Source organism: Mercenaria mercenaria, chromosome 4 (assembly GCF_021730395.1).
Source record: "Mercenaria mercenaria strain notata chromosome 4, MADL_Memer_1, whole genome shotgun sequence".
Lineage (NCBI taxonomy): Eukaryota > Metazoa > Mollusca > Bivalvia > Venerida > Veneridae > Mercenaria > Mercenaria mercenaria.
The window spans coordinates 61,698,444-61,720,970 of record NC_069364.1 but is presented as its reverse complement, the minus strand read 5'-3'; the positions used below and the strand labels follow the sequence as shown (position 1 = coordinate 61,720,970).

The following is a 22,527-nucleotide window of genomic DNA, read 5'->3' as shown; positions in this document are numbered from 1 at the left end:
TTCTGTTCATTCTACAAAAATCGATTTGCTTTCTACTCATAATATTTCATTTAAAATGGTGTATAATTTATGGAGATCATTTTAACGTAGAAGTCGATATTTACGTTAAAGTGACGTCAGAGCGCCAAATATGACGTTGAGTTTCGAATGAAAATTTTGCTTCAATCTTGTCTCATGTAAAACCCAAACGATAGAATTGAGAAAATACTAACATGATGATGAAAATTTTATTTTCTATCGATTGAAGGAATAAAATTATGGGGTCACCGAATTCATTTTCGCGTAAAATTGCATTACGCTACCCCTACCCCCAAATCACAAGATAGCGCAATTGAGTATTTTTTCCAGTATATCCTCTTTTCTTCCATAAATCTACTATTTTATTTTTCTTAGTTCAATTAAATCATAATACTCTTTAAAACTCTGCTATCTTCGGCGAAATCATTTCAGTGTAGAACTTAGATTTTAAGGTTTAGATTCAATCGTTCAGAAAATGCGACAAAATCGACACCGCATTACCGTTGCCCTGAATTACATTACTCCATCCCTATCCCAGATTTAAAAAAAAAGAAGATTTTCTTATGTCTTGGTATAAAGACAAACACATTTTGAGTTCTTTATAACTGTGCAATAATTTCATTTAACATTAAGATTGAAATGATTTATTTTGCAAGTTAATGGTAATACATGAACAGTCCTGTATCGATGCACATTTACAAAAAATAAATAAGAAAACAATAGAATATAATTAAAATCTTTTATTTGAATTATCTCAACCTTTTAATTTTAACAGTTACCTGTACAGAATTCCATGACAAGCCGCTATTTCCGTTACGTATTATCTGAGCGTAAAACTGGATACACACATAAAGAAATGATTTTTTATGCATGTAATAGCGTAGAGACAAACAAATAGAATACATCTTTAGAAAATTTCAAAAGCCCTAAGGTAATTTATATCATTATGTTTGAATAAACTTTATTAATTTATTTAAATACTACATTTTTTTTATTTTGGGAAATATTTCGATTGTTTAGACAATAGTCGGACACACCGACTTCGAATGAAGTGCATCCTCTGTGAATACCTCAGGGGAAACAGAGTATAGGTGTTATACGGATGTTGTTGCTCTGAAAAGGTTAATTTATTTAGTAACTTGGCTAGAAGAGAAAAATCATATTTTGCTAAGAGGTTTTAGCTCTCCAGCCAGTGTTTCTGGATTCTGTATGCTCAACAAATTACTTCCGACTTTACCACATAAATCAGAGTTAGAGGACGAATGATTTCTGACACGTGCCTCCTATCAAGTCGTCATGCCCTACCCGGGGATCGAACTCACGATTCATATATCTGCGCTCCTTCTACTGAGCTCAGCGGGTGGGATAAAAGAAAGAAAGAAAGTAGCGGTTGTGACTGAGACCCTCCGTAATTCAACAGCGGTTGATTGTTAAACATGTGTAATTCTATGTTGCCATTATCTATATGTGAGACTCAAGAATCGTAACTTTGTACGGAGGACTGGAGGCTCAAACTTGCAACCCTTGCTTTCGTATTTACGAGATATTAGGATTTGTACGGGCACGTGTATATGTGCAAGGTTTCACTTCTTATTTTAATAAGCGTCTTAGGTGTCCAAATTCAGAATGTAGCGATTTTCAACATTCATCGGAAGTTTATAAGGATATGCTAACGCGTATATGTAACCTAGGGATATTTTCTCTTATATCATGATTACGGAAATTATAGAAGTTATGATTTATTTCAAATAGCGCCTGTGGCATAAAATTTCAAAAGAATAAAAAATAAACTCTGACCTTTAAAACCGAATTCTGCCGTCAATATATATGAACATTTGCGTACAGCAGGTAATTTACCGGACAAGCCCGTGGCAACTAAATGGTCATCTTATGGGATTTGCGTGCGTGCGTGCTTTCATGCGTGCTAAGGGAGTATTAGGGATAATAAAAATAAAAACAAGATTCAAACAACCTTTACTACCGTGGCGGGGCGGCTAAGTCAATGGTCATACGTCTGAAATCACAAACTTTTAAAAGATTTGAACTTGTTGTATAATATTTAATTATTATATTTTACAATAATGATGTTTCAAGTGTGAACTACATATACAATTGCATATGCATAAATTTTTCATTTAAGCAGTGTATTACAACGGAAAACTTATTTATTGGTATTTTGAATAAGAAAATGATGAAAAAATAATCATTATTATAAAGAAATAAATTTAAAGCGATTTTTAAAAATAACATGATCAGTATTTTACGCAAAGTTGTCGCGTTGGCGTATGTAAAAATTCTGTATTGAAACCATTTCGCACCGGTCGCCAGTTTTACAGTTATAAAGACCTCTTTTGAAAAAGAAAACCCCTTTTTTCACGTACCAAGATTCGTTTCACGTCTGTAGTGAGCCTCTGATGAATGAGAGTGTAAAATACTAAGATTTTGATAGAGATATATCAGAAAAACACGTAAACTAAGCTATGTTGTGATTTGGAGGTAGGGGCAGCGTAATGTAATTTTACGCGAAAAAGAATTCGGTGACCCCATAATTTCATTCCATAAATCGACAGAAAATAAAGTTTTCATCATCATGTAAGTTTTTTGTTAAAATCTATCGTTTGGGGTTTACATAAGACAAGACTGAAGCAAAATTTTTATTCAAAACTCGACGTCATATATGTCGCTCTGTCGTCACTTTAACGTAAATATCGACTTTAAAGACATTTTTAAATTAAAATGTGATGATTAGCAAGCAATTCGATTTTTGTAGAATGAACAGAACGATTTCCAAAAATCGTCTGGCGGATGCGAAATCGCGGTTTATCAAAATGTAAGTCAGTGGTCGTTTTCGAAGGTTAGCAGGGAAAAAAGAAATATCAAAAAAGTAAAATACGCAGTCTATGAGGAATATGCTGAATTTTATATTAATCAAATTTTCGAAACGAAACCCAATATCTTCAAATTAGGCGCATTCCACCTTAATAAATTATATATTTATTGGTAATATCTATACCAACTCTTGACGGATGATTTGTCAGTAAATCTACTTGAAAGATCTACAACATGAAGAATTACACTCGCTCAGCTGCTACCTATAATAACCATTGTTTTCAAATGTAAATACAATCTAGTTACGAACTTGGACTCGTCTTACAAAGAGGGATAACTCCAATATATTTGTACAACGAGTCTGAGAAGTAGAACAATCAACATTCCCCGAGAGTTGGACACTATTTTTCAAGTAAAAATCTGTGAAAATATTCTTTGGAAGCATAATCAACATAATAACAGACTCGGTTTGATTGAGTCTGTTCATGAGAGGAAATGAAATCTGCAACCTAACACTTGCTTAATTGTAGTACAATGAATGTGCCCCATGATCCCAAAGGACAAGAAAATAAAACAACACTGAGTCCATTATAGGGGAGACAGCCACCACAGGGCACATAAAACCGTTGTTGTGAAAAATTTACGTCCGAAATTGTTTAAGTACATGTTGAGTAAAATGACCCTGAACAAGATTTATTTTGGAATAAAATCATTTATGAAACATGCAGAACCAAACTTTTATAACATTCTTCACAATTAGTTGTTTTGTCTCATTTGAGGGCCCCAAAACAGCTCAAAGAAACGACGACCTCCACATATCAAAACATAGACATGACTATTTTATACCTTCAATAAATTCGTCAATTCGAAATCTACGATGCTGAAAACGCGATACTGATTGGCACGTAGACATAGAACTGATGGATGCAAATATCCGTAAAGTTCAAAATACCATAGAAACCCACTTACCTAATGAAAACAAAACAAGCGAATGTGAGATAAATTTAGCAGGTATCCGCCATTTTGTAAGTTTGCAACTATTTCGCTCGCTAGAATTAAGTGTGCAATCACTTCACCACTTGCCCCTTAATAAATCAGCAATGAGTGGGGCGCAGTTAGTCCCCAAACGGATACCACTTACTTGTCTATATTAAGTTTTATTGTCAAATTTAATAAATATGCTATCTAACAGAAACCTATACAGAAGAATAGTTTTAGCTGTTTAGTTAATAAAATGAGGTCTATATGCACTACAGCGACCAAAATCATACCGAAGAATATTCCTCCGGCCACTAATCGATAGCGGTCAGATTTTTTATATAGAAATAAGAAGGTCATGTACACATTTTACTTAATAACAAAATTACTAAAAATAAGAAACCTTAGCTGCAAAAATATTACCAAAGTTCAACATTTGATTCATCACAAGGTTTTTTTAAAATTAAATTTTATCTTAATTTTTGATTCGTTCTTCACATGAAGTTAATGCCATCATTTCGTCATTTTTCCCGTCTTTTTTCCATATAAAATGTGCAAAAATCTCATACATGCGTTTTTTCAAAGCATTTTTTTTGTATAAAACCATTGATATGAAAGCTTAGGTGCAAGAAATTTCCTACTCTCATTGAATTTATCTATTGAATGATATTTATTTCATTTTTGTGAAATAAAAATTTGATTCGTTCTCAGACGGTTTATTTCCACTAATTTGGAAGAAAAATTAACTTCAGCGCGAAGTTGTTGTTGTAGCGTCATAAGCAGACGATATTATTATGCCGCGTGAACATGCGGTATTGTGATCAAAAGGTTAAAGTAATGATTTAATCATTTAATGTAATTTTACTTCGCAAGTAATTCATTTTTTGTTAATATCACAAATTAACAATATAAGAAATGCAATTAAATATTGCAGTTAATATTTCGGTTCTAAAAAGAAAGAGATGCGCATTTCTTCTTATGTTGTTATTCTCACCTTATTTCATATACATTTAAATATCAGTGTCAATTATGCCAATTATGTCAATTAAACATTAAAAGAGATAGCTTTTCTATCGGCCCTTGGAACACAAATGCAAACACTCGCTATTTTTTCTACTCAGTTACAGTACAAAAAGGTAAAATATAGAATTTTTTGTATATTTTACTTAATAAATTTTAGTAAATAAATTCAAGGTCCGCCTTGATCAAATTAAAGGTGGAAAATATGTCCGGAGTATCAACGGTTAGCCATTGTTTGTTACTGACTTTAGAATGCCAAGGCAGCAGAAATACATGTCTCTGTCTACTTCTCTAAAGCCGTGCAATGAATTCATAATGGATCTTCAGCTTCTAGGTATCCAAAAATGTGGCATTCCCCAGTCCACCCTTAATAAGGGCCATGATAGGGGACGTAGCTTTGGATACGACACGCCCAGCATGTAAATCCCTGTACCGTAATCTATATTCAGTAATACGCCAGTCTCTTGTTTTGTCAAGTCTAGTCCCTAGTTTAGTATAATCAGTCGAGTCTAGTGTCAAGTCTATTCTCTAGCCTATAGTCTCTAGTTTAGTATATAGTCTAGTCTAGTGTAAAGACGTTTAGTCTAGTCTTTAGTCTAGTCCACGACACTCTCTAGTCTCCAGTATAGTCTAATCTCTAGTTTGGTCTAGTTTGGTCTAGTCCAGTATCTACAGGCAAGATCATACAGCACTGTTATTATAAAACTTATTTACCAAACATTTTAACGATTAAACAATTGAGAAAACAGAACAGCATTTAATATGCGCGTGCAGTTTTATACTTAATTCTAAAAGCATGCATGCGTTACCTTTAAGTGCGTCACATTATGCACGTTACCTTTTTCCGTTTGACGTCACTTTTTATCGTCGGGTAAGCATATTAAAGGTAACAAAAATACTGAAAGGTGAAAATTCTCATTATTTCGATAACTTAAGTCTATGAATTATTCGATCTTGATTGAATAAAAACATGGCAAAATTATTTTAAGCGGTTTTATCGAAAGTTATACGAGTGTACCAATTTTCCACAAATCTAAAAATTTGAAAACGTCTTTTTTCTTTTTTCTTTCCAGCATTTTGCTGTTAAAAGAAACAAATATTATCTAGCATTGAAACGCATATGTAAATGTAAGTTACATTATTAAGGTGGAGACAACTCCACCGCTTAAAAAAAGCAAACTAAGGACTAGAAAGCTTTAAAAACATACACGAATATATTTAATTAACATCATGAATCTAATGGGGAAGGTGAGGTTGCAAAAATAAACCTCTCTAGGTTATCCAGATGATATAATCCGTAACATGGTACCTTTCCTACCGTACGGACCGTGTCTTCTTTGCCGTAGAGTGCATTAGGGCAGCCCAAACACATTTAGACCTGCGAACTAAATAACATTTGAACGCTCCATGTTTAGTAATGGTGGTGCATCGTAGTTAATTTGCGGATCAAGGAATAGAAAGAAAAAACAGCAAATGTATGAAAATGTCATTTAATTTTTAATTACAAAACATACACAGAAAGCATCAACAACTCTTACTGCTCTTAAACATTATGAAATAACCTATAAAAACAGGTATCTATATGAACGATACACAACGGTTGGGATACAAATCCACAATATTAAAGCAACAAAGTTGCATCCCCACTCATTTCTGATATAGAAGTTTGGATAATTTCAAATTTATTACTGGAGAAAATACAATTCATTTCAGAACAGATCAACTTTTGAAAGTGAATAAGCACTACTTCATTAATGAATTAAAATTTAACATTTTATTGCGATATATAATGAATGAAATTTAAAATTAAATCCCAAGAACTAATCTATCAAATAAAACAAACTCGTTGACCAGAAAATACCACTGTGCATGCTATACCCTACCCCTGGATATACTGTAAGAAGCAAATAAAAGTGTCCTTTTACACCTGATTACCCGTACAATCTGTAGAATAATTGATAAAAAAAAAATTATAATCAAGACTCTACTATATACGAAGTATATATAAAATAGTTATGTACAAATACATACTCATGATACTAGTACATTTATCATCTGAAACTAATTTTAAGCCAAAGTTACATTTTCATTAAAATATGCATGTACCATTGCAATTATTTTATCAACATGATATTTTCTAGAATGATCTGTAATCATGCACATTTGGATAAATAGTGTAAACCATCGCCTTTGTAGGCATTATTTTATTAACTGTAAATGGGATCCAAGTAACTACTGTTGCACTCTACGACACCGACCAAACTTCTACCAAGCTGATCTATTGTTCTTCAGAATAGATACAAATGAATGAACCCAATAACCTAGACAGTTTCATGTTCTTTGAATTGCCCTGTTGGTAAATGTTAAGCCTTTAGTTAGGAGCAGTCTCGTGTATTATGATTTAACAATCAATAGATTAACAAAAATAAAAAATAAAAATGCATAAACAAAATTGAAAAATAACTATGTTCAGCATTAGGTGCAATATATGTGTTTTACTTGCAATCATCTTTTCAAAACAAATATTTAAAATTTAGAAAGAGGATATTTGTCATTCCCAAAACCTGTATCAATTATAAGTTTACGTATGTTTTCCCCTTTTGTTCATTCAAATCATACCCACTCTAACCTTGGCCAGAACAAGATTGAGGAGCTGTGCTTTCTACAGGCTAAAGTAGGACTGTGAGGACTTCCCAGGTTGTAGTAAAGAGACAGGACACATGTAACAATTTTTATAGATGCTTGTAGCTCTTCAGGACATGAATGTCTTCACTGTTCCCTTAATTCTCTTTCTGCATATAGGGCATCTCTGTAACCGTGCAGCACAGGTATCGCAGCATACTAAATGGCCACACGGCAATAAGGTAGTGTTGACTGCTCGCACCATACAAATCTTGCAAGTCTGCATTTCTCGCAACTTTTCGTTTTCTGCCTTCAGTGATTTTGCATCTAGAAAAAAAAAACCAGAAAAAAATTGGTTTGAAACATCATTTTAAACTTATTGTAAACTTAAAATTGTAAAACCAGCCATTCTATATAATAAGATTTTTTTCACTGTTACAGTATCAATCCAAATATCTGTTGATGTTTCACTACATGCTATGACAAATATTGTTAAATCCATAAACATAATATCTTATCTTGTATTATAGTTGTACTTGTATAAAGTACAGACTAAACTTACCTAAATCTCCCCCTGTAGCACCTGTTGTTTCTGATTTTATCCCTGCTTTATTTTTAGCTCTTTTCTTTGCAGTTTTCTTCTTGGCTATTTTATTGGTAGGCTCACCGTTGCTAGCATCTGAAGGACAGCATGGGGTTTCATAGTATATACATACTTCTTATATTTCAAAATTTGATATTTTGTTTCTCAATACCAGAGGTTGTTTACTTTAAGGAGGTTATGCTGGCAGTATTTAAGGCTGAGCCATGATATATTTGTTCCATTTTAATTGCTTAATATAGATAACATTCTTGATATATAAGCCATGGTTAATTTATGAAACTGTGACAAAATGTCGAGTAAAAACAAGCTTTTCCTTTGATTTAACTAAGTGACCTAGTTTTTGACCCTACATGACCCAGAGTCAAAATCATACAAAACTTCATGATACCAAACATTCTGACCAAGTTTTATGAAGATTGAATGAAGAATGTGGCCCCTAGAGTGTTAACAAGATTTTCCTTTGATCTGATCTAGTGCCCTAGTTTTTGACCCCACATAACCCAGATTCAAACTTGGCCTGAAAATCAACAAGATAAATATTTTGACTAAGTTTCATGAAGATAGGTTCATAAATATGGCCTCTTAGAGTGTTAACAAGTTTTTCCTTTGATTTGACCGGGAGACCTAGTTTTTTACCCAACATGATTCAGATTCAAACTTGGCCTAGAGGTCATCAAGATAAACATTCTGACCAAGTTTCATGAATATAGGGTCATAAATATACCCTTTAGAGTGTTAACAAGCTTTTCCTTTAATTTGACTGGGTGACCTAGTTTTTGACCCCATATGACCCAGATTCAAACTTGCCCTAGAAATCATCAAGACAAACACTTTGACTAATCCTCAAAAGTTTCAAACTTAAAATGTGGTACCTAGAGTGTTAACAATATTTTCCTTTGATCTGGCCTAGTGGCCAAGTTTTTGATCTGACATGATTCAGATTCAAACGTGGACTAAAGATCATCCAGATAAACATTCTGGCCAAGTTTCATGACGATAGGATAAAAAATGTGGCCTCTACAGTGTTAACAAGCTTTTCCTTTAATTTGACTGGGTGACCTAGTTTTTGACCCCACATGACCCAGATTCGAACTTGACCTAGAGGTCATCAAGACAAACATTCTCTCTAATTCTTATGAGTTTCAAACTTAAAATGTGGTATCTAGAGTGTTAAAAAGATTTTCCTTTGATCTGACCTAATGACCTAGTTTTTGACCCGACATGACCCAGATTCAAATTTGGCCTAGGAATCATCAAGATAAACATTCTGACCAAGTTTCATGAAGATAGGATCATAAATGTGGCCTCTAGAGTGTTAACAAGCTTTTCTTTTGATTTGGCCGGGTGCCCTAGTTTTTGATCCAACATGAACCAGATTAAAACTTGGCCTAGAGATCATCAACATAAATATTCTGACCAAGATTCACGACGATAGGATCATAAATGTGGCCTCTAGAGTGTTAACAAGCTTTTTTAAAAATTTGACCTGATGACCTAGTTTTTGACCCCGGATGACCCAATATCGAACTTTTCCACGATTTTATTGAGGGTAACATTCTGACCAAGTTTCATTAAGATTGGGCCAAAATTGTGACCTCTAGAGTGTTAACAGTCAAATTGTTGACGACGAGGGACGACGACTGACGATGACGGACGACGACGGACGACGGACACAGGGCGATCACAAAAGCTCACCTTGAGCACTTCGTGCTCTGGGGAGCTAAAAATGTCACATGTAACATAAATATCTTACTAAAGTTATACAAATCATTTCCGAAATAACATATGTATAGAAATTTCTGTGGTTTAGTGTACAAAAAAAACAAAAGTTGGATTTCAAAATATGTTTAAAAATCTAATTTCATTTAGTTTTCAAGAAAAGGTAGCCATTATTTAAGTCGAACAGTAAACTATTTTGTGCCAGAGGTCTCGCTTCAAACACATATTCCGGACGAAAGTCGGATTTTCTACTTTTGTACACAAAACGGTGAAAACATGACTATACCTGTGGTTATTCGGAAATAATTTACTTAACAACAACTAAGATTTTCAGACTTAATGTGTGACATTTCTCTTTTTAAATTTTCATTTTACATGTCGATATACAGGTACATTAAATTCAAATCTGTTGAGACAAACTTTCTTTGGCTGCTGATTTGGACTCGTCAATATAAAATTAGATGAAAATAACATTTCTATATTAATCTGAGGCTAGACATCTATTTGGTAATGTGCAACTTTAATCTCCCTTTCAGTACTTCTTCTCCAGAGAATTAGTAAAAAAATGATAGTATAACATTTATGATAATAACAATATTATGAATTATCAATTTACACCATAAAATTAATGATCGAAGCTAAAAGACAAATGTCAAACCTTCTTTGGTTGCAGACTTGGATTCTCCACTGTCACCACCACATGCTCCGGACTGCTTTTCTACACTTGTTTTACTAGCTGAATTAGAGCTGGAACTATTTCCTGAACCAGTCTGCTGATTCTCATGTGCAGATGAGCTTCCTCCTGCTGTAGCAGAAGCTGAAGTGCCCGACTGTTGGACTTCGGCTGTAATAGAAACTGATGATGAACTCACAGTAGATGTAGCTGTACCAGCACTGACTATGGAGGTTGCAGTAGATATGCTTGAAGTCGTGTTCACAATGGAAGTTCCTATACTGGTTCCTGTGTGTACAATTGAAGATGGGATACTGGTTACTGTATATACAACAGAGGAAGGAGTGCTGGTTCCTACTAAAGAAGTTGCTGTAGAAGTAGGTGGAGGTTGAATGCCTAATTCTGAAATTAAAAAAACAAAAAACTTATAAGATAATCGTGTTATCATGTTTTGACCAAATTGTTTTCTTCAATGTTGAATTTGAATTAACTATTATATTTCAAAATATCAGGACATAATGAGAAAAATATAAAAAAGTGATGAAAATATAATGGAGTGCTTACTTTTATTTATGCATTTCGAAAATTCTGAAATACACCCAAGCTGTCAACTTTTCTCACTTAAATACATTCGTTTGTTTGTGTTTTGTTGGGTTTCAATCCAAACTGTAACAGTTTAGGCCAAACTATGACTTTCCGGCTTTAGTAGTTGAAAGAGACTCAACGTTTCTCTCGTATATTGCTATGCATCTGTTTATAAACAGTGACTTTATGTCAGCCTGCTGGATAGTTTACTCCCATGAGAAGCATTTGATCCCAGTTGGATTAAAACCAATAATAGTGACTCAGTCAGCAAATATAACCATTGGGCCAAGGCAGCCCTTCCATTTAAAAATATCAAGAGGGCGTCACAGAGCAGTCAACATAACAATGCTTATGATGCTTAAAGATTCCAAATGCTCCGTTAGAAGATTTTAAAATGTCCTTGCAGCTAGGACCAGTCATTCCATACAGTGTCAACAGTTATACAATAACTTACCTGTATTGCTTGAATTACCAGTTAAACGTCTCTCTTCATCATTTAGTAACCAAGTTAGAACTTGATGGGTAGTGACCATTGATGACCCTGTAGTAAGAAAAAACATAGATCTGTAAACATACCTTGTGCTCATCTTTAAAATGCTCATCTTAAAACTAGAGATTGTTTTTCAAGAGTAGAAGTCAACAAATCAATGACCATAACCCCGCTGAAAATCATTAAACCAGAGCAAGCCGATAATATGCACAACGACTTGGAATAGATCTGTGGACAATGTAAATTACGACAAATCAAGGGCCATAACTCATTTGAGAACATGCTGATGACAAGCACAACTCGGTTTGGCAGAAGTTTTGTGTGAATCCGCCGTATGGTGTCAGACGGGTTGCGTGGACATACTTTGTGACAGACAAACGGACCGCACCAAACAAAAAATACGTCTCCGCACCACTTTGTTGGCGGGAGACACAATAATCTATTTCTTAGTTACTAAATTCACCGTCATTTTACAATAACCACAATCAAAATGAATCTGTACAAAACAATTACTTATAGGAGTATCATATAATAGTACATATTCCTTTTTTATCTATGATATTGACACTCAACGATTAAAATGCTTAGAATGCAAGAAATGTAAGACAAACCTGTTTGTCGTCTAACAGCTAAGATCGCCTCCCTTGTTCGATCAGCAGAGTAGCCCATCTCCCGCATAACTGCGGCAGCTTCTGTTGTCATTGGATCGGGAGGATTACGAGTTTCTAAAAGATCAACACAATTTTTAGCGTTAAGTTCTGACACTAAAAAGCAATACAGAAGCACTTGCATTTATCAAAATCACTTTTTACTGAGCTTGAATATTTTGAGACTTAATAAATATCTCTGAAATTGGTTCATAATATTACTATTTCAATTAAAATGCTCTAACTATTTTGCTATCCAGTAAAGAAATGTAAAGAATATTTCAAATTGGACATGATAAAGTGAAATATGTTCTTTGAGTATCTAATATAAATAATGCAACATACCATCCCGTCTTTGTGCAATCTCTATTTGTTGTCTTTGTTGCTCAGCCATCTGCAAAACAAGTGAAACTTGCAGAAAATAACTTTTTCAAATACGGAGCACATGACTTCTACTATCAATACAATTTAACAATAGACAGTATGTCTGAAGTCATTTGTCCGTCACCTTTGATTCACAGGAGACAATTGTCAGCTTAAAGCTAAGAACAAATCAGTTATTGTATAGATTGAAATTTTTTATTTTCTGAACAATGTCCCTGTTAATACAACTAAATATGCTTTCAAGCCACGCTTTTCCACTGTTGGGTTTAAGGTGTTTCTCTAATGAAAAGCCATTACTAATAAAGGTACACACACCCTCGCTTAAACATTTTAGTGTTGTATAAATTTCAGATTTCTTCTACCATGCAGACCTAAAATCATTTTGAACATCTTAAAATTCCTGAATTTCAATCAATAATCTAATTAAGTATCCCACTGGATTTATTGCAGGTTTGAGTGTGTAAGCTATCCAGTCTTTCCATTAAACTCGAACAAGGCTTAAGCTAACAAAGTAATGTGTTTCATTTAAAATCATTCTGCACTGCCAAAAACAATTATAAAACTTTTATTTCAGTTTCTTTGGAATAAGACGTATCATCCCTCCACTCTGACTAGCTTTATTTCTACAGCAAAAGAAATGCACTACTTCTAAACTTACATGTTCTTGATGCCGTCTCTGTACTGCAACCACATATCTCTCTCCTTTCAGTTTGTTGACATATTCACAACGCGGGAACCATCTTGTATGTTCCAACATCGGATCATCACCTGTTAAACATATATCGTTGAGAATACAAATCAGAATCTGACACATTATTGTAACTATTTAACTATTGTGACTTACTTGACAAAATATCAAGAATACCTAATTCAATTGGAAGTTACTGCCTAATATTATGGTATGTACTGATATGCAAGTTTTTGTTAATTTGAAAAATAAGGGAACATAAAAACTGTTTTGATAAAGTAAAAATTTTGAAAAAAAAATATCTAGATGTTTTGTTTTAGACCAAATCCTTCAAAAATAGTTTGCTGTGTTCTGACCCGACATCTTAGAGTTGGGTAGAGTTGGGTAGAAAAGGTGACTTTGATATATTTTCTTACAGTCAATACAAATCTAGTTAAAATCTAATTAAACTACTGAGGGGCCTCCGTGGCCGAGTGGTTAAGGTCGCTGACTTCAAATCACTTGCCCCTCATCGATGTGGGTTCGAGCCTCACTGTGGGCGTTGAATTCTTCATGTGAGGAAGCCATCCAGCTGGCTTACGGAAGGTCGGTGGTTCTACCCAGGTGCCCGCTCGTGATGAAATAATGCACGGAGGGGCACCCGGGGTCTTCCTCCACCATTAAAAGCTTGAAAGTCGCCATATGACCTATCATGTGTCGGTGCGACGTTAAATCCAAAAAAAAAAAAAAGTTAAACTACTGACAGAGCAAAATTTACAGTTTTTGCATGACTCGAACGACTATTTCTGCAATTATGACTGAAGAAAGAGAATAAGATATTACACTTTTAAAACATTAAACATAATCTGTCAATTTTCCAGGGAGCAGAGCGAACAAATTTATTCATTTTGTATTTGTATGAAACAGAAACAACTTCTGTTATTTCAGCTTTGCCATAGATCCTCAAGATGTGATGCAGTCTCGGTCATGGTTCTGTGAGTTTTGACATAGTGTTGGATATGTTTATTAAAACGTGATGTAGCCTAGGCTGTGGTTCATTAAGATGTTGTGTAACCTTGGCTATGGTTCAGTTAGATGTGATGTAGTCTTTCCCATAGTGTATAATAAGATTTGGTGTAGCCTTCGCCATTGTTTATCAAGATATGATGTAGACTTGGCCATAGTACATTAAGTTTTGGTGCAACCTTGGCCATGATTCATTATAAGACGTAACGCAGCCTTGGCAATAATACATTAAGATTTGGTGTAGTCTTGGCAATGATTCATTAAGATGTGATATAGCCTTGGTCGTAGTACATTAAAATTTGGTGCAGCCTCGGCCATGATTTTCTAATATGTAACTTTATCATTGGCCATGGTTCATTAAGATATTATGTAGCCTTGGTCGTGGTACATTAAGATTTGGTGCGGCCATGGCCATGATTCATTAAGATGTAATATAGCCCTGGCCATGGTTCGTAAGATGTAATATATAATTTATTATTTCCCATTCCTACACATTTTATTCGATTGTGTATTTTGAGGAATATGCTCAAACCACTTTATTAATTTCACAAGATCAGAAAATATCAATTGTTTTTTTCCTTAATTATTGAAAGGCAAAAGGAAAATGATTGTTTAGATTGTTTCAATTGCACATTATTCTAACTAAAGGATTTCAAAAATGTATCACGTAGTGTACTTTCAAGGACACGTGTCTATATCTACACTTACTGCTCTAGATATTTCATGATCTGTCTCATGACAGTCAGAGAGACAGACACAGACAAAGAAAAGTATCCTGTTTTGTTACTCTGCTGTATGACGGACAGTATTAGATACATTATTCATCAAAAAGTTATTCATCAAAAAGTGAATGAAACAAAGTCTCATCATGCAACCTACCTGGCTCCCAGTTCCGCAGACCCCCACCACAACAATAGCAGCGAGTGAAATCTGCAACTCCTGTAAAATACACGATGGTTTATTGTTATTAAAATATATCCTGATACAAGTTCATTGTTGTTTCTTTTGTTTTACGTTTCCAGTATGTCAGTGAAAATATAACAACCTCATATGTCAAAAGCTTAATTTGGCAAGTTATCTAACTAATTAATGCAAGTGTGATTTTCTCATTTTGCACATTCCGTCACTCTCACCAGAAATAACAGATACAAAACCATATAATATGTTTTTCTTTAGACGAAAGATACCCACCAACATAGAAGAAACCTGCTTCTGACATCTGTCTAGGGGTTTGATCCAGGTAATCTGGCCATCCTTGGTATGAGCTAACTCTAGAATCTATATTGACATAATCTGGATGTTTAGGATTATCTACCACCACTGTTATTGTAGGGTCTGTTCTTCCTCCAGCACCAGGTGCTGGGTTAGTTTGTCGTGTACCGGCAGCTGCTTCTGCAGAAGGTGATGGAGTATTGCTTTGTTGTAAACCTTCTGTTGCTCTTGGAAAAGAAGTCAGTGCACCTGTGCTTGGGCCAGCTGTTCTCAAACCTAACCAAATCAAATATTTTTATATCGTTTGTTTGATTTCCTTTCAATGGGACTTATTCAAAAGTTTTTCAAACATATTACTTTCAGCTTCCTCAATCAATACGGTTACAGGATGTATCCGGCATGTGAAATGTTAGGAAACCGACCGCATAAATCTGTTCTTTTTGTTAACTGCTAGTATTATGTTTTTCAATGAATTAGGAATTGGTGATATCATTCCTTTGTAACTAAATATAAGGATGAGAACAAGGTATATTTGGTAATCATTTTAATCCCTTTGATATCATAAATTACAATAGGCTTTGGCAAGAATCCATTATTTTACCTGAAGCAAAGTATAGATACAAGTCAAAAATAAAAAATATCTAAAAATACCTAACTGGATTTCGTCATATTTGTGTCTACTTTTTGATCCACCTAATCTGACCTCTCAGTGCGACATTGATCGTCCACCTAATTACTTGTATTGTATGCTATGCACAACGTTTTGATCAGGTTAACAACTGATACTAGTTTTATGAAAATCTTCCCAGCAGTTTTGGAAAATATGGAGCGGGCACAAAGATAAGCGGTTTAGACAAAATGGAGTGGGCACAAGTTTTATATCTTTGAGTGTGACTTTGACCTTGGACTTACTGATCTGGGTTTTGTACTCTGCATGTCGACTTTGTGAGGCAAACACATGGATATAAGTTTCATGAAGATCATTCAATCAAATTAGACAATATGGATTAAACACAAGCAATTTAATCTTTGACCTCCAAATGTTTGACTTTGCACCTTGTCTTGATGAGGTTAACAAATGACTCTAGTTTAAGGGAAATATTTTCAGTGGTTAAGTAGATATGGAGCGGTTACAATGGACATACGGACCGATGTACATGCGTGACTCCAACTTAACCCTGCACATGCTAACTATCTGGAGGTATAATAATAACAAATGTAATGTCTGTCAAAAAAGTAAGGTTGTTAGGTTACTGAATATCAACATGTTACGCCGAAAATTGCGACTTATTCAACCAATCTACTAACTTATTATAAAGATCATGAAATTACCTGAAAAAGCACCGGCCCCCACTGGCCCGCCTAGTATGGAGGAGGGGCGGGTACTTGGTAGCTGACTCATTGTAACTGAAGACGAGGAACCACTGTTGAAAGGACCAATGCCAACTATAAAGAAAAGGAATAAATAATAAAGCACATAATAACTGACTTTCGCCAAAGTAACCATTACTATTTTTGAATATACCAGTTTGCAAATTATTTGTCAAGTTGGAATTAAACTGGCATTAACTGCAAGATGCTACATTCTCAACCTGTTAAACAAAAGTGCTTCTTTAAAAAACGTCTGACATATTTAATTGTTAACCAAATGTGTAGTTTAACCAGTATAATATTATCTATGTAATCAGTTGTATGAAAGTACAATCTGGAAGGCCACAAAACATATATTGTGGTTCAGGTATCATGTCGGAAATAAATGTTCGATAGGTACAAACTTGATTTTCATTCCTAATTTTATTCAGTAATTTGTGCAAAAAAAAAAATGATGCATTTACGTGTGTTGTTTTATCATTTATTTATTTGTCTGTCTATTGATATATACATTTGTTCAAAATCAGTTTTTTGTTACTTTGTTTCTTAATGAAATCAAGCACTTAAGAATATCGTCTTTGTAGGCAAGAAATCTTAATAGCATTTACAGCTTTCTTTACCAAACTTCAAACTGTGACCAAGTCACAAAAGAAGCACAACCTAGTTTACCATCGACAGTATGTAACATACATCACAGGGCAGATACTGATTGATTCGGGCTTTAAAATAAAACCACTGTATTTTATTCAAATGATTTTTTACTTTAATCACAATCATACTGAACTCAACTATTCATGAGAGCGTGTTACATAAATTTATGACACCAATTACTGAACAATGGGAGTCATTAAATTTTGGTCAAGTACTGAGTCATTTGTCTTAATCACCAGTTTATTTAACATTATAATATACCATATCAATCTGGCGAAACCGGATCAAAACATAGGAAAGAAACATACTGGTATCTGATCCCAGAGAACAAGTCAGACAGCAGATCAACTTTGGTTGTAAATTAATTATCCTTATTGATCCTGTAAGTTTTATTGAGAAATAACTCATTGTTCCAAATGTCAGCAAGGTTAAAGCTTGCACTGCGACAATAGAATGTTATGGGTAATATCTCTTTCCTGGTATAATGACATCTGAGCAAGTGTCCCTCCGGGCATTGTTTCAGGCATGGTAGAATCACTAACCTGTGAGCAACCTAGATGGCTTCCTCACGTGAATTATTCCATACCCCAAGAGAAACCGCATCGGTGAGGGAAAATTTATTAGAAGTCAGCAACCTTACCCTACGGTCACACAGTCCCCTCATCGTGTTAATGATAGCTGAGTAAGTATGCCCTGTACTTACTATTACTTACAGCACCTGTAGCAACATTGTTTCTTCTTGGTGCTATTATAGTGGAATAAGACTGCCCTGTCCGCCCGAGGGCTCGCTGTGTACGTGGCTGAGACAATGCCAGTAGGGAACGATCTCTACTCTCTGGATCTTCTGTTGGCTGTAGTGGAATGCTTTCTCCTCCCTTAAAAATACAGATATAGTCATACATAAATTGTTTTCATTACAGTATTTTCGAAACTGGCACGAATCAGAGCAATTTCCTTTTTGAAACCTTTCATTCGTATACAAACAGGACGAAGTCCAAATAAAAGACACTAGATGGTTTGTTTTCAACAGTTGAAGTTAATTCTATTTGTGTCTAAATGGCTTGGACGTTAATATCGTATTTTTTATCACAGGTCTAGTGCCAGAAATGTAACAAATGACAAAATAGTTACTGGTTATCTAATATTGTTACGTGTTTACAAGTTGCTGTTAACCTTTTTCAAAGAATTATTTCCGCTGAAGATACTCATGGTTAGCGTGTCTAACAACGGGGTATCTGCAAGGCAACTCTACTCATACTGCTTAAATAGTATTTCATTTCTGCAAACATTTGTGATTACAGTATGACATTAATAAGGTAATAGTATCCTGTTCTACGGCAAGGATATAAGTTTTAATGGGTGTAACGCTGAATTCACTTATTCATTCTAAGTAACTGACGACTTCCTGACATGAATAAGAGATGGAGGACAAATACCCTAAGAAACGTTGTTTTAGTTCAAACATCATGGAGACATTCAACCATGATGGAGAATATAGGCTCGTCTGAGATTCGATCCTACGATTTCCTGACTGGAAGTCTTGTCCTTGTGATAACATACATTATATTGTACACATAAAATAAACTTACACTATTGCCAATATTAGTCTGGCTAATGTTAATTCCTTGGAAACTGCTTGAAACTTCTCTCACAGCTGCAGCACCTGTACTCGTAGATGATGATGAAGTGACAGAAGAAGTCACTGAACTACCTATAGAACTTCGAGAACATCTAGCTGGGGTTTTACTATTGTCTCCATTTGTTATTGAAATGTTCAAGGTTTCTTCCTCTCTGTTATCATGAAAAGGACAATTTGGTGATTGTCTTCTATGCTCTGCAGAAATGTCATCAAACATCTCCCAGTCAGAGCGCCGAGCTTCACAGAGATAGCACCTCGTTGACATAGGTCCTTCATTGTGATCATGGTAAAATCCATTTCTAGCAAGAGCCAATGCATTTCCATTTCCCGTGTAATTATGGAATGAAGCCAATCGAATCCATTCATATTGCATCCGTTCACGTGTTGTAGGCGGTGGGCCATTATTAAGTCTATCAAAGTAAGAATCTAATCCAAATATTGTTAAATTTCTATGTTCAATATGCAATTCTCTAGAGATTTCTTTTGCCACAAGTTGTCGTTCTACATCTTCAATACTATTTTGTGAACAATCATGAGTCTGTTTTGCAGAGCTTTGTCCACAGAATGTGGGGAACTTTGTTGTCTCGGAATCAAATTCAGCTGATTTTCCAGACGAGTAATTGTTTTCAAATAAACCTTCCTGTACTGGAAGTGGTATAATAACTCTTTCAATTTCTACGGAGTTACCACTGTGTTCAGAACAGTCTTCTGTTTCTGTTTTTTTTTTCTGACTTATATATTTTGCCTTATGTGAACACTTGTATTGCTTAACTCGAGTTGCTGACGTACACCATTCATTCTCTGATACTGCTGCTTGATTTTCAGTTTGCTGAGAAACACAGATAACGCTATTTAATGTACTACTAACTTCTCTATTTGCGGACAACAACACCGTAAAATTCTCACTTTGCTCGGATACCTTATGATCATCTGGCTTGGATTCCTTATTCAGATATTGTTTAGTTGCCTCGTTATTATTTTGATTAAATGATCCATGAACATTTTTCTCGGTTGTATCGTTATCAGTTTGCTTCGACACCCTATTCAAATTTTTATTCTGCCTTTTTCTTCTTCTCTGCCTTTGTGATCTAAGTTCATTGCTCGGTATCTGTGTTGTGTGTTCATGCTTCTGACTGTGTTCGTCTCTTCTCGGATGACTATAACTGCATAAATAGAAATAACTGTCATATGCTTTAAAATCAATTTAAAACTATGAATCATTACTTAAGTTTTAATATACATATAATTGATAATTACAAATGTATGACTACTACACTGTCTCATATTTCTCTTAACCCTTTAACTTATATGTAATTTATATATATTTATATCTAACTTTTTGACATTTTTTTCATGCATAAACTGTTCCAAATGAAAGGGAAAATCCTCATTATGATTAGATGTCTCATAATCAATTATTGATCATTTGTACCATATTTAAAATCGATATAGCAAACTATTAAAAGTGGTAATATGTGCAATACTAATACGTAACAAGGCAGTCTGAAAGACAGCTAAATCCCCCGCCACTGCTATGGATAGTGAAAGGGTAAACCTTTGATTTTAACTGTGACCTTGACCTTGAACTGACATGGCTGACTCATGAATTCTGCACAACGTCCTGATGAGGTGATCATTTGACCAAAGTTTCATGAAAATCCTTCAAGGGGTTTAGGAGATACAGAGCTGAAACCTTTGACCTTCAGTTGTGACCTTGACCTTGAGTTGACATGGCTGACTCATGAGTTCTTGATGAGGTGATCATTTGACCAAAGTTTGATGAAAATCCTTCAAGGGGTTAAAGAGATACAGAGTGGACACCAAATGGAAGGCTCAAACCTTCGACCCTTAGTTGTGACCTTGACCTTGATCTGGCATGGTTGACTCATAATTTCTGCACATCGTTCTGATGAGGTTATCATTTGACCCAAGTTTTATAAAATTCCTTCAAGGGGTTTAGGAGATATAGAGCGGACACGAAATGGAAGGCTCAAACCTTTGACCTTCAGTTGTGACCTTGACCTTAAGCCGACATGGCTGATTCATAAGTTCTGCACATCGCCTTGATGAGGTGATCGTTTGACCCAAGTTTGATGAAAATCCTTCAAGGGGTTTAGGAGATATAGAGCGGACACAAAATGGAAGGCTCAAACCTTTGACCCTAAGTTGTGACCTTGACCTTGAGCCGGCATGACTGACTCATGGGTTCTGCACATCTTCTTGATGAGGTAATCATTTGACCCAAGTTTTATAAAATTCCTTCAAGGGGTTTAGGAGATATAGAGCGGACACAAAATGGCATGCTCAAACCTTTGACCTTAAGTTGTGACATTGACCTTGAATCGACAAGGCTGACTCATGGGTTCTGCACATCGTCTTGATGAGGTGATCATTTGACCCAAGTTTCATGAAAATCCTTCAAGGGGTTTAGGAGATATGGACCGGACACGATTTTGTCACGGGCGGAAGGGCGGACGGAAGGACGGACGTTCTAACGAAACGGTATTTATGTGACACCCCCATTGTTCTCTCTATTGTTCTATCAGTCACATAAAAAGAAAAAGGTCACATAAACAGAACGGAATGAATGACATCAAAGAGAAAGTACCGTTATGCAGTCACTTAACCATCATTTCGCGGGCACGGACAGACGGACGGAAGGACGGACGCAGACCATTCCTATAATCCCTCCGCCACGGCGGGGGATTAATAAACATAGGGCTATGGTAGCCCTATATTGCACACATGACTTTCACAGCTCAATGAGGTAACCCTTTTAGAAAGTCATCAAAGAAAGTTTCTGCTTTTGTAGCAAGACTGAAGATTCAGGAGATAAGACTTTCAAAGATTTCCAAAACAGCCAACCATTTTTAACAAATCACAATGAATCAATTATTTTGGTGCAAAGCCATCAAATGAACATTTCTACTAACTCATTTTGAAATTCGGCAAGTGGTTTCTGACTTGGATAGAGGGAAAATATTTACGGTAGCAATGTTTTGACGAATCTAAATAAATGTGACAAAGGCGCTTCAAGAATTACGAATTAATACATGTAACAAAAGGATACTGGTGGTACATTCCAGTCTATGGACATTTTACAATATTATCATATTTCATGACATAACAAAACTTGTTATAAGATGGCGACGGACACTTAACGCTGAAATGCGAACTGTCCAAATGTCCGGAAGAGAAGCAAAACAAACAGCAGACAGGGACCTGCAGCGGTGACCGTACGTAGAGGATTAAGTCAGTACAGAACTTTAACATTCGGGACAGTTTCAAGGAAAATCTATAAATAGTCCTTACTATTCACATACTAGTATAGGAGAAATGTGAATATATTCCATAGTTGCAAAAGATCTTGACAAAATTAAATAATTTGAACA

The 22,527-nt window shown here is 35.1% G+C and overlaps 1 protein-coding gene across 6 annotated transcripts in view; it reads right to left on the bottom strand.

Annotated features, from left to right (window-relative positions):
• Positions 1-6,319: 6,319 nt before the first annotated feature.
• The window catches only part of LOC123551902 (uncharacterized), a 27,023-nt gene continuing 10,815 nt past the window's right edge, over positions 6,320-22,527 (bottom strand). For all 6 annotated transcript variants that reach the window (XM_053541451.1, XM_053541453.1, XM_053541455.1 and 3 more), the window contains 12 exons: positions 19,086-20,298; positions 18,200-18,371; positions 16,807-16,920; positions 15,454-15,750; positions 15,142-15,201; positions 13,228-13,337; positions 12,531-12,579; positions 12,150-12,263; positions 11,503-11,589; positions 10,449-10,865; positions 8,030-8,146; positions 6,320-7,794 (listed from right to left, as the gene is read on the bottom strand). In XM_053541451.1, the coding sequence (XP_053397426.1) occupies positions 7,598-7,794; positions 8,030-8,146; positions 10,449-10,865; positions 11,503-11,589; positions 12,150-12,263; positions 12,531-12,579; positions 13,228-13,337; positions 15,142-15,201; positions 15,454-15,750; positions 16,807-16,920; positions 18,200-18,371; positions 19,086-20,298 (2,947 nt within the window). In that variant the 3' untranslated portion in view covers positions 6,320-7,597. The remainder of the gene's footprint in view (positions 7,795-8,029; positions 8,147-10,448; positions 10,866-11,502; positions 11,590-12,149; positions 12,264-12,530; positions 12,580-13,227; positions 13,338-15,141; positions 15,202-15,453; positions 15,751-16,806; positions 16,921-18,199; positions 18,372-19,085; positions 20,299-22,527) is intronic.